This window comes from Bufo bufo, chromosome 5, assembly GCF_905171765.1.
Source record: "Bufo bufo chromosome 5, aBufBuf1.1, whole genome shotgun sequence".
Lineage (NCBI taxonomy): Eukaryota > Metazoa > Chordata > Amphibia > Anura > Bufonidae > Bufo > Bufo bufo.
In genome coordinates this window covers 251044365-251058211 of record NC_053393.1, presented here as the reverse complement: position 1 = coordinate 251058211, position 13847 = coordinate 251044365, and the positions used below count along the sequence as shown (strand labels likewise).

Sequence of the window (13847 nt, the reverse complement as noted above, 5' to 3'; positions counted from 1 at the left end):
GGAGCTTTTCCCACACTGGGAGACCTGTCACATCCTTGCATTACACAACACACTGATTTCAGTTCACACCATGTACTACTTAATTTCCCCTGTGGTGCTGCTGCAGGGAAAATTAGCACTGCGTTCCTCCACAGATTATTGCTGATATCTCCTCAAAAGCTCTCTTTTTGCCATGTCCAGAAGAAAAGACTTCCTTTGTCCATCATCATTCTTACAGCCACATAAAATTGTAGACACATAGAAAAGTAAAGTTACAATAGCACAAATACTAAAGTGCGCGCCACACCAGAACTTGGCCTAAAATCCATAGATAGCAAAAAAAAACTGTATTCCCGGCAGCACATTAAATAAATGTCTAAGTTCTGTTAGAGTGAAACATGTGGGTTGCATTACCACTTTCCTTGTGGAGATATATTTTTTATATGAAGCCAAATAAAGATTGAAGATTTTATTTTCATCTCGGTGCTGGACACCTATTCCTTTTTTATCCTGAATTATTTGCAGACTGCACTGGGTCCCTGCACAAGAGATCACACAGACAGTGCTGGCTTGACTCCTGACCTACACAGTATATTTCTGCAACTAAACATCAGTTTCATTCATCTAAATGGGGTGGTTTGTACAAAATGTACATGTATTTCTGCAGGCCCCAGGGGCAATTGCTGAAATTTGCCTCATGTGAATAAACCCTTAGACCTTGCATGGTATAGATAAAACATTAAGGGGTCGTTTATTATTCATAAATATGCCTATATTAGGTGCAGATTGAGGCGCAATGGTTAGTTGCGCCACAATCTGCGATTTTTCCCTGCTCACGCCAGGTATTAAAAAAGTGGACATGGCAGGGAAGGGCCGGTATGCCCATCTCATTCATCATTCTCCACTGTTTTAGGCATAGAAAATGGTCTAAATATAAGTCAGCAAGGAAGCTGGCTTACATTTAGGCTGGCGCTGGATGCGCAGAAGTTATGTAGAGGCCGGCGCCTCTTCATAACTTCGGTGGATCCACCACCAGATATAAGGGTTATTAAGAAATAATAATAAATTACCCCCTAAGTTTATATGCCAGAACCTACTGCAACACCAAGGTAGATATGAAAACACATTCCGCACCTACATTGATATACTGGTATATGCACTGCTCAAAAAAATAAAGGGAACACAAAAATAACACATCCTAGATCTGAGTGAATTAAATATTCTTCTGAAATACTTTGTTCTTTACATAGTTGAATGTGCTGACAACAAAATCACACAAAAATTGAAAAATGGAAATAAAATTTTTCAACCCATGGAGGTCTGGATTTGGAGTCACACTCAAAATTAAAGTGGAAAAACACACTACAGGCTGATCCAACTTTGATGTAATGTCCTTAAAACAAGTCAAAATGAGGCTCAGTAGTGTGTGTGGCCTCCACGTGCCTGTATGACCTCCCTACAACGCCTGTGCATGCTCCTGATGAGGTGGCGGACGGTCTCCTGAGGGATCTCCTCCCAGACCTGGACTAAAGCATCTGCCAAGTCCTGGACAGTCTGTGGTGCAACGTGATGTTGGTGGATAGAGCGAGACATGATGTCCCAGATGTGCTCAATTGGATTCAGGTCTGGGGAACGGGTGGGCCAGTCCATAGCATCAATGCCTTCGTCTTGCAGGAACTGCTGACACACTCCAGCCACATGAGGTCTAGCATTGTCTTGCATTAGGAGGAACCCAGGGCCAACCGCACCAGCATATGGTCTCACAAGGGGTCTGAGGATCTCATCTCGGTACCTAATGGCAGTCAGGCTACCTCTGGCGAGCACATGGAGGGCTGTGCAGCCCTCCAAAGAAATGCCAAACCGGTCATGCTGGAGGATGTTGCAGGCAGCAGAACGTTCTCCACGGCGTCTCCAGGCTCTGTCACGTCTGTCACATGTGCTCAGTGTGAACCTGCTTTCATCTGTGAAGAGCACAGGGCGCCAGTGGCGAATTTGCCAATCTTGGTGTTCTCTGGCAAATGCAAACATCCTGCACGGTGTTGGGCTGTAAGCACAACCCCCACCTGTGGACGTCGGGCCCTCATGGAGTCTGTTTCTGACCGCTTGAGCAGACACATGCACATTTGTGGCCTGCTGGAGGTCATTTTGCAGGGCTCTGGCAGTGCTCCTCCTGTTCCTCCTTGCACAAAGGCGGAGGTAGCGGTCCTGCTGCTGGGTTGTTGCCCTCCTACGGCCTCCTCCACGTCTCCTGATGTACTGGCCTGTCTCCTGGTAGCGCCTCCAATGCTCTGGACACTACGCTGACAGACACAGCAAACCTTCTTGCCACAGCTCGCATTGATGTGCCATCCTGGATAAGCTGCACTACCTGAGCCACTTGTGTGGGTTGTAGACTCCGTCTCATGCTACCACTAGAGTGAAGGCACCGCCAGCATTCAAAAGTGACCAAAACATCAGCCAGGAAGCATAGGAACTGAGAAGTGGTCTGTGGTAACCACCTGCAGAACCACTCCTTTATTGGGGGTGTCTTGCTAATTGCCTATAATTTCCACCTGTTGTCTATCCCATTTGCACAACAGCATGTGAAATTGATTGTCACTCAGTGTTGCTTCCTAAGTGGACAGTTTGATTTCACAGAAGTGTGATTGACTTGGAGTTACATTGTGTTGTTTAAGTGTTCCCTTTATTTTTTTGAGCAGTGTAATATATATACATATATATATATATATATATATATATATATAAAAAAGATATATATATATTATCAAGTTAATTTTCTCAGGAATTCAAAAAATGCAGAGATGAAAACCATTTATTCTTAGAAATGCATAGAATTTGCTCAGATAAAGCAGTAATCATTAGAAAAAAGAGGAGTTTCACAGAGGAGTTTCCCAAGCACAAAAGAATCATATCAGCATCGTCATGGCGTCATCATTTTGCTTTTCCTGAAAATATGGGCACCTCTTGTTTTCAGATTAAGTCTACTGAAAGTGAAGCAGAAGTAGCATTTAGTATATTACTTATATTGCTATACCACATGATTATGTTACATCCAAAACAATAATAGCACTTGCACATGCTGTGGCTTTGCATGTTTTTTTTCTATCGTAACTTACTAAAACATATATAGATATTATGATTTTATGATTGCATTTTACTAATTTTGAGCTAAAAATCATTTTTTTAAATTGTTCTTTATTAAAGGTTTCATCAGTTTTTGTGATACAGTGAGGAACAGTATCTGAACACCCTGCGATTTTGCAAGTTCTCCCACTTAGAAATCATGGAGGGGTCTGAAATTCACATTGTAGGTGCATTCCCACTCTGAGACACAGAATTAAAAAAAATAATAATCAGGAAATCACATTGTATGATTTTTAAAGAATTCATTTATTTTGCACTGCTGAACATAAGTATTTGAACACCTGAGAAACAGCAAGAATTCTGGATCTCAAAGACTTGTTACTGTGCCTTTAAAAAGTCCACCTGTACTCTACTCATTAATCTAAATTAGTAGCACCTGTTTGAGCTCTTTAAAGACACCTGTCCACCCCACAGTCAATCAGATGCCAACTACTACCATGGGCAAGACCAAAGAGCTGTCAAAAGACACCAGAGACAAAATTGTGGACCTCCACAAGTCTGGAAAGGGCTACGGGGCAATTGCCAAGCAGCTTGGTGAAAATAGATCAACAGTTGGAGCAATTGTTATAAAATGGAAGAGGCTAAAGACGACTGTCAGTCTTCCTCGGACTGGGGCTCCATGCAAGATCTCACCTCGTGGGGTATCACTGATGATAAGAAAGGTGAGGAATCAGCCCAGAATTACAAGGGAGGAGCTGGTCAATGACATGAAGAGAGCTGGGATCACAGTTTCAAAGGTCACTGTCGATAGAACACGTCGTCATGGTTTCAAATCATGCATTGCACGGAAGGTTCCCCTGCTCAAGTCATCACATGTCCAGGCCGTCTGAAGTTTGCCAATGACCATCTGGATGATCCAGAGGAGACATGGGAGAAAGTCATGTGGTCAGATTAGACCAAAGCAGAACTTTTTGGGCTAAACTTCACTCGTCGTGTTTGGAGGAAAAAGAAGGATGAGTTGTATCCCAAGAACACCATCCCTACTGTTAAGCATGGGGGGTGGTAACATCATGCTTTGGGGGTGCTTTTCTGCGAAGGGGACAGGACGACTGCACTGTAATAAGGAGAGAATGAATAGGGCCATTTATTGTGAGATTTTGAGCAACAACCTCTTTCCCTCAGTCAGAGCATTGAAGATGGCAACATGACAAAGACCCAAAACACAGCCAGGATAACCAAGGAGTGGCTCCGTAAGAAGCATATTAAGGTTCTAGAGTGGCCTAGCCAGTCTCCAGACCTAAATCCAATAGAACATCTTTGGAGGGAGCTGAAACTCCGTGTTGCTCAGCAACAGCCCCGAAACCTGACAGATCTAGAGAAGATCTGTGTGGAGGAGTGGGCCAAAATCCCTGTTGCAGTGTGTGCAAACCTGGTCAAGAACTACAGGAAACGTTTGACCTCTGTAATTGCAAACAAAGGCTTCTCTACCAAATATTAACACTGATTTTCTCAGGTGTTCAAATACTTATGTTTAGCAGAGCAAGACAAATAAATTCTTTAAAAATCATATAATGTGATTTCCTGAATTATTATTTTTTCATTCTGTCTCTCAGAGTGGGATTCCATGATTTCAAGTGGGAGAACTTGCAAAATCGTAAGGTGTTCAAATACTTCTGTTCCTCACTGTAAAAATAAAATAAAAAAAATTGTCTATTTGCGGACTGTTGTTTATTTTTAGATATAAAATTGGGAAAGGGTGGTGATTTTAATTTTAAATACTTTAGATTTTTTTATGTTCATAAAAACTATTTTTTACTTGTTTTAAATTTTATTCTTAGCCCCCTAAAGCCTCATTTACACATCAGTGTATGGTCAGTGATTTCCATCAGTGATTTTGAGCCAAAACCAGGTGCGGCTCTAAACACAGAACATGTGCAGATCTTTCCCTTATACCTTATGTCTGCGGAAGCTCCAATCCTGGTTTTGGCTCACAATCACTGATTGAAATCACTGACCAAAACACTGAAGTGTGAATGAGGCATAAGGCAGTTTTCCACAACTCCAGTCCTCAGGGCCCACCGGCCTGTCATGATTTGAGAATATCCCCCAGAATGAATACCTGCAGTAAGTCCTGATGCAGTGACACCAATTATATGACCTGCTCAATACTAAGGAAATTCTGAAAACATGACCGACAAGTGGGCACTGAGGACTGGAGTTGAGGAACACTGTCCTAAGGGACTTGAACATGCAATCCTTAGATCACTTATACCATAAACTGCAATAATTTAGTATTACAGTGTATGGGGTTTATGATCTCCCTATATTACGCCCTTATGCATGTCATCTGAGGTGTTAAATGGAGTTAACTGTGATCCCGGTCACAGCACGTGGGTGTCAGCTGTATAACACAGCCAGCACCTGCTGGTATGGACCAGACTCAACTGTTCCTGGGCCTTCTTCATCTATTATAACATATATGTACTTGAGATGTCAAGAGGAAACAGTTAATAATGCAAGAAAGATGCACAGACATCTCAAGGAGGACAAGTCAGCTCTTCTGACACGTATGTAGTTGTAAATCCCTGCATTCCCTGTGAAATTACAGTTGAGCATCTTTTCTTATAACTGTATTGTACCATCCTCTGTTATTCTTGTTGGAAATATGTAAATTGATAACTGGACATTACCATTCCTCTTATCGATAGGGTGGGTCCTTATACAATCTGACACTGTCAACATTGAGTAGACTGTGGGGGGACATGCTGCATAAAGTGTGATAACCAGTTGTTAAGTTGTTGATACATTTTTAGGAGGAATAACAGAAGATCGACACAACACAAAGTTCTAAGAAAAGATTCTCCAGAATAATTATTGTATGATAAAACAAGTATGTGCTAAAACAAATATGTAAGGAGAGCTAACTGGCCCTATTAAAAGGATAATTCACTTTGTTATAAACATAGTATGAACCAACTTGGAATGAAGATCATGCAGTGTAAGATTAAATATTGTGTGGCGTTCCCTTTTAAGAAACAATATGATGTATAGCAAAATTACCGTATTAGCCAGTAAAATCTATGTGATAAATATTATTGCCCTGCCTTATCTTTATGATATATCACTCCATGTACAAATGTCTGTAGATCTTTTAAGTGTTGTGCCTTTCTCACAGTCATTCATTTGTTCGGTATATCGCCTGATGAAGGAGCCTCTATGCTCTCAAAGCTTGCAAACAGACATGTTCAAATGCAAAGTGAAAAAATCACAGAGAATAGATAAAAACAAAGATAAAAACATCCTGCGCGATATGATAAATAAATATGCAGATGTCCATGGCTAAATTTGTGAAAAAAAATCACATAAAACAAATAATAATGCACTAACACAACAAATGCAAGGATTATATATAGATTAAGCCCTCATTCTGATATGATAAAATCAGAGACTCTCAGCCAATATATTTTGATCAAAACACATCTGTGCCAGCCTACCCACGCCAAGGTGGTCTCAGTCAGGCAGATCCCACTCTAAACCTACCTATGCCATTGGGCATCTATGTTGAGGAGAGCAAGCCCTGCACATATAGTGTGCTGCTCCTAGTCACCGCATCCAGCAACTGATATTGGAGGGGCACGCACAGTTATATGTACCACCTAATCAATGCGGCCTGTTTGATAGGAGGGAGGCCCAACCTGTGGCTCTCCAGCTGTTGCAAAACTACAACTCCCAGCATTCTTGGACAGCCTACAAATATTATTGCATGTTGGGAGTTGTAGTTTGCAACAGCTGGAGGGCCGCATGTTGGGCATTCCTGTGTTAGTGCATTGTTATCTGTCAAATGCAAAATGCCCTTGTATAATAATACATAACTGTATCCCCAGCATCTGCAGACAGCAGACAGTCAGGACCCACCATACACTATAGACCAATATCGGTGGGTGCTTTTATTTCATTTGTAAGGCTAGCTTATGCATAATATCGCACATTCTGATAATGAGCCTTATGCCACCTGCACATGTTGCAGAATGTGCTTGGTTTTTCCACACTGAAAAAATGTAACATAGTACAGTACCAGCAAAGTGTATGAGATTATACAAATATCATGTATACTTTGCTGATTTTTTCCGTGTGGAAACTGACCTGACGTGCGGATTTCAAAATCCCATCTAATCTGCACCACAGTCCAACCAATTAAATATTGCAAATTTTGGTGCGGATATCCTGCACAAACACACATAAATCCGCATGGTGCAAATCTGATGTGCGTTCACCTGCACTCGAGGGCAGGAGGCCTAATAGTTGAAGAACAGTTTCATCATGGCCAGGATGGTTCAGTTTAGTTTGTCTGGCTCACCTGTACTTGAATCCTTCTTCTGAAAGCCAGCGTCAGCTGGGAAAAAATGAACAAAATTAATTCATTAAATCTAGAATGCTTAGTATAATGTATTTTATTATTGGTTCTAATCATGTGTATGACAAAATTCCAGGATTAACAACGCCTCTGGCTAGATGCACACCCGAAGGCCAGCATCCTTAATCCACAGCTATCATAACCAGAGGAATTTGGGTCTGGCTATACATTTCCTTGGTTGTAGTGGTTGTTGTAGGGGAAATGTAGTATTATATGACAACCATTCATATCAATAGATGACTGATCATGTTAAGCATGGCCAGGCCTGATCCGGCAGAGTGGGAACCAATCTAAGCCTCTGTTTCCCTTCCCCTTGCACTTTTCATCATGTTTTAAGGGGAAAACGTGAATAGGATCTCTGGGCCGAACGTAATATACCTCGTACAAGGGATCCAACTTAGCTTTCTGGCTTCTGTTCATAAGAAAAGCCACAATGCTAGTGTACCCTTAAAGGGAGGTTCTACATTCTGAATCATGAGAGCTGCAAGCAGAGGGACCTCATGACTAATGGCATTTACAGTTATTAATATGATGATGAAGAACGTTCGAATCATCCAGGGAAACTATCCAACTACTATGTGGAGTCAGGAAGAAATGTTTGGTTGAACTTGATAGATGAGTGATTGTTTTTCAATCTACTATACATAAGTATATTTCAGTTGCTGACAATTTTATAAACAATTCTTACATGAGTAAGTGTAAGTTCCTCCTGTTAAGACTTCTACTTCAGGAAATCTGTCGGAATTAGAGAGATTAAATGTAGTGAGATTAAGAGGGCAAAATGCATCTCACAAGCTTAAAAGTCGACACAAATTGAGTTATAACATTCTTTGGTTTCTGCAAAATACTGTAGTCTGTCTTTTCTTACTGTTAGTAAGGTACAATGGCTGTGCCTCATAATTTTCTAACTCTTAGGAATATAGATAATATTTTAGATTTATGTGTTCAGTCATGTGGAGACTAACAGGGAGAATAGTACCAGATGACAGTGTTCTTATACTTACTTGATTTCTTCGCCCTCCAACAGTTTCTTATAGGTGGAAATCTCTACATCCAGTGCTTGTTTTATATCCAGCAATTCCTGGTAGTTGACAATGATCTTGTGAAGTTCTACCTTCGCTGATTCAGTTGCAGATTCATAGCTGGTTATCTGTGCCTGATATTCTGCTACTCCCACACTGGATCTTGCAATTACTTCAGCCAGATTGCTTTCAAGTGTGTAATTCTGATCAGAACAGTTAAATAGATGTGTGAATAAAGATTGCTTGTTTCTTCATAATTCTTTTGAGGCAGATCTCTTACATCTGCTGTGTTTTACATTTACTACAGAAGACACAGGGGTGAGACCAGATGATGTGGATGGGCATGTGTGAGTTTGGCTTATCCATGTACAGCCAGCCTCACCATCGGGTCTCACCCTTACAAAAACTACTATTCTGAGAATTTTACCAGGCATCCCTGCCAAGCCTGTCCTTCTGCTAAGGCTGTGTTCATACCTAAGTTATTTGGTCAGTTATTTCTATCAGTTATTGTGAGCCAAAACCTGTAGTGAAGTCTACACAGAGATAAGGTGTAATGGAAAGATTTACACCTGTTCTGTGTTTTTGACCCAAACCTGGTTTTGGCTCACAATAACTGATGGAAATAACTGACCAAATAACTAAAATGTGAACTTGGCCTAACACCTAGTATGAGGTACCAGCAGAAGTTAGTGTGATGTTTCGAGACAACTACAGTACATGCTCAGTGGGAGTCTTAAGAACATATGTTGTAGCAACCACATAAGGCACATGCATGTGGCTTGGGCTTCAGCTGCATGTGGTTGTTGTAACAGGCCTGATGTCCATTGATGATCTGTTACCATACTAAGAGATGTATTGACATAAATTTAATCACACACTTTAAATTCTACTGATTCGTACTTGGTATTATATATTAAAGAATTGAGTTATCTGCAATCCTATAATATCCTTTGACTAGCAGAATGGCTCCTGTGGCAAGCACCATCAATCTATAGGGTTTGGTTTTTGCATCTGAGCTGTTATTTCCATTTTTCACTTAATTTCTAAAAACATTAAAAAACAAAGCAAACAAAAAAAATGATGGCATTTTGCTGAAACTGCAATTGAGACCCCTAATCTGATGCTGATATGAACCTAGCATACATACAGTACCTACAGAAAGGAAACTACAAGGAAATCAGATGATTGATATGAATGGATATTAGAGAACTGCAGAGAAAATATAATATAACCCTGCTTATATGTTATTATGGAAACAGAAAAAATTATGCAGCAGGAAAAACATGTACTTAAAATACATACCACTGCAAGAAGAGACTGTAGTTCTCCATTTAGTGTCTGTAATTCTTTCTTTGTGCCTGTAATTTCTGATTTCACTGTGGCTACAACTTCTGAAGTGTTGGCCGTTTCACTGTTTATTTCTTCAATCTGTGCAGATAAGAATATTAATGACTACTGTATCTTGTATATTACAGGTACAGCCTCCGATAAAATGTAAGAGGATTGAATTAGTTTCAATGTAGTTTTATTGTGTAGGGGATAATATCATTGCTCATTTTGAGCTTTTGGTTTTAATGTCCTGTAATACTACGAAACAACAAGAATCAAATGTCGTTTGATACCAGGAAAGGTCTTCCACTTTTAAAAAGTTGCTCTTAAAAAACAAGGTATAGAAAGATTTATGAACCGCATTGTGCTGGTCAGACATCTTTTGGTATGTTACCTTAGCTCTAAAGTATGTCTCTGCATCCTCTTTGTGTTGTTGGACAGATTTCTCATATTCTGCTCTCAGTTTATTCAAAGCACTTGTGAGATCAAACGATTTGGCAGCATCAACTTCAATCAGTGAAACAGATGTATCTGCTGCAGTTCCAAATTTACTCTGTAATGCGCTCAGTTCCTGAATAAAAAAGGACAAATTACTGTAACCTCATACCAAACACATACATTTGCTAGCCTTCTTGCCACTTGTTTGCCCATTTCTTGCTCCTAATGTGACAATGTGACGATGGACTCTTCTCAATTGCATCCTGTTCCACATGAACTATTATAACTATTAATTGAGATTATTTTCACTTAATCCCTAATATTTCATTCACTGTGATTATTGCTATTTTTAGTATAGAATATGTTTATACTGTGTGAATATTACAAACTTTATACATATTGGGGCAGACTTATAGCCTGGCGGCAAACACTGGGCCGTATTAACCAGGGATTGTGCTGGATGCTGCGCCTGATATATGATTGAGATATGTACACCTTGTCATAAATTATGTGTTGCATCTTGCCGTCTGTGCACCTGAACTGAAGTCTACGCAAGCCTCTGTGTTCTTCTAAGCAAGAAAACTGGCATATAAGCTGCCAGCCTAGCCACATCCACTTTTCTGAAAAATGGCTTGGCCGAAAGAGTAATTTTGAGCAAGTGTTGTTGAAAAAGTTGCAAACATGCAGTTTCTGACCTTTTCATGCCACAAAATCATATTTTAATGATAAATTTGGGCCATTATGTGTAAATATAGACCTTATTAAATTTTCTGTATTGTAAGGACATGATGTTTGCAGATTTTTTTACCATTTTATACTTAGCTAAGTGAAAATAATGAATGCTAAAAAAAAATAACCCTGTCTTACATCTTCTTGTTCTTTCTTCAACAATTCTAGGTCGTCAAGTGCTGCTGAGAATCTTTGTTCCAGTACAGAGCGCAATTCGGAAGCAGCATCAATGTCCTGTTATTTAAAATCAAATCAATAAATGAACAAACATTTGAAATGTTATACTGCAGATGTCTAAAAATAGTAGGACTAGATTTGGTACCCAAGACGTTTTTTCACTACAAAATTTAAGAGAAATATGACAGATGTAAATATTATATTTTCTACTCAAAATACTGTCTAAAATATTTTGTACAAAGTAAGTTTACCTGTTTCATGGCTGTGATGTCAGTTTCCAGTTGATATTTCACTCCTAATTCTAACTCGTATCTGAAAGAAAGAAAGAAAGAAAGAAAGAAAGAAAGAAAGTTAGTACTTGTAACATTTCTGATAACCCACATCTCAAAAAAATGCAACTGAGATGTTAATATGGAACATCAGATAAAGACTATAAAGATATGTTCACATACATCAGTATTATGTCATTTTGTCCACTGTGGTAATTTAATGCAGCAGGCAAATATTACATTGTGGTGAATGGAAAATTGACCTTGCATTTTTTTGGGGATGTTTTCACAAATTATACGCAATAATGTGATGATATTTCTTAAAGATAATCTGTTACACATGAAATGATACACATAATGGAACCAACTAAATATTTTCATGATTTTTATTTATATCATATTACACTAGGTGCTGTCACTCAGGTTTTGTTAAGATTTTTTATGCAGTTTTTAAAGCCAAAAGAGGATTTAAAAAAGAGGAAAAGTAAAACATATTCTTCATATTTCTCTCCTTTTACGATCCACACCTGATTTTTGCTTGAAAAACTGCATTAAAAAAGTACAATACCCATGTGACAGCACCTTACTAGAAATAAGCAATAAACAAAAAAATAAAAAATACAGGACACATGTGAAAGCAGCTTACTAGAAGTAAGCAATAAACAAAAAAAACTAGAAACCTACAGGGCACATGTGAAAGCACCTTACTAGAAGTAAGCAATAAACCAATTAATGAATCAAAAGGATTTCACAAGGATCAGAAGGATAAGGGTATGACCACATGGCACAGTCTTCTCCTGTTTGTGACATGGCCATACTGCAGTTGAGCACCATGTTGCTGTAAAAGCCTGCAGCGGGCTCTAATTGACCAAACTAGTTAGGATGACACCATTTTTTTAAAATTCATGCATGTATTGGGGTGGCATTTTTTTTCAGTATATTTCAGATTTTTTTCCCTATATAAAAGTCTATGTGAAAACACCTGAAAAACACATCAGAATATTCTGTGAATTAAAAATATTGATAGGAAACTGTCTTAAAACACCTCTACAAAATATTTCCTATTGGCCAGCATATAACATCTGCCCACTGAATTTCTTGTTCCAAAAACACCATAAAATGCTGATTTGAAAGGAGCGACTTTCCTACTTACTTGGTCTTGAGCTCTTCTGCAGCACCCCTCACATTGTCAAGTTTGATTTCATGTCGGACATTTTCCAGAGTTAGGTTTTCAACTGTGTTCCTAAGATCTATAATCTGAAGTTCAAGATTTACAGGGGTAGAGGAATCTGGTGAAGAGGTTGCTGTGCTTCCTGTCAGTAAGTTCAGTTGGGTTTGTAAAGTCTGATTTTGAAGTTGTAATTGTTTAGCTTTTTCAACATAAGCATAAAAGCGTTCATTTAGTCCTGCTAATGTCTGTTTTTCTGTGGCCCTAGAAAGGAGCTGGGGTCCTACACGTCCTCCCCCTACATTCAGAGTTGAGCTCAGGCCACCTGCTGTCAGTGAGCGTCCCAAACTGAATGCTGCACTGCCTCCCAAACCTCCTCCTAATCCTACTCCTAAACCTCCTCCTAATCCTGCTCCTAAACCGCCACCTAATCCTGCTCCTAAACCTCCACCTAATCCTGCTCCTAAACCGCCACCTAATCCTGCTCCTAAACCTCCACCTAATCCTGCTCCTAATCCACCTCCAAATCCTGCTCCTAAACCACCTCCTAGTCCAACTGCACTTCCAAATCCTGTTCCTGCGCCTCCAGCAAAGCCCAGACCACCTCCTAATCCACCAGCCCTTCCAATGCCAAGGCTGAGGCCCCCACTACCCAATCCAATCCCCCCTGCACTTGCACGGCTAAGGGAATAGCCAGACCTCTGGGATGAAGAGCCTACCCAACTAAGAGAACTTGAACCAGACACAGACATGGTGGCACAAAAGGATGAAATTACAGAGTATAAGATTTGAAGCCCTATTCCACTCAGAATGCTTCAGTAGAAACTAAGCGCTAAAATGCACCTGGCTTTTATATGTTTTGCATGTCACTTGACACTTCTGTTTTGCCCAGAGACCGAGTCCTAATTTTTTGCTGAATAGAGAATTTTTAGCGTCTGCCTTAAAGGTGAACATAATTTCCTCTGTATGTGATGATTATTGTAGCATTCTCTCCAGAAAAAAAATGAAAATCCTATCATGTTTAGCCAGAGGGTCATTCTTGTCATGAAAAAACAAGACACGTTCATTTACTTCACATTTAGTGTGCTCTCCATTACTAAATTTGTTTTTATAAAATGTAGCTTTTTATTTTGTTTTATTAATAATAAAAATATAACTGGGGTTTCATTCCTTGTCACTAATTGTGTCACGAGCAGTTTATGGAATACTGCTCTGCTCCAAGACATTTCTCCACTTTT

At 39.6% G+C, this 13847-nt stretch overlaps 1 protein-coding gene across 1 annotated transcript; it reads right to left on the bottom strand.

Annotated features, from left to right (window-relative positions):
• Positions 1-2822: 2822 nt before the first annotated feature.
• On the bottom strand, positions 2823-13361 carry LOC121001588 (thread biopolymer filament subunit gamma-like). Its single transcript, XM_040432744.1, has 9 exons — positions 12595-13361; positions 11424-11484; positions 11134-11229; positions 10223-10399; positions 9802-9927; positions 8482-8702; positions 8166-8212; positions 7421-7456; positions 2823-2963 (listed from the first exon to the last, which is right to left on the bottom strand). Exons 1-9 carry the CDS (start codon positions 13359-13361, stop codon positions 2950-2952), a joined length of 1545 nt encoding a protein of 514 aa, XP_040288678.1. The 3' UTR covers positions 2823-2949.
• Positions 13362-13847: the final 486 nt, after the last annotated feature.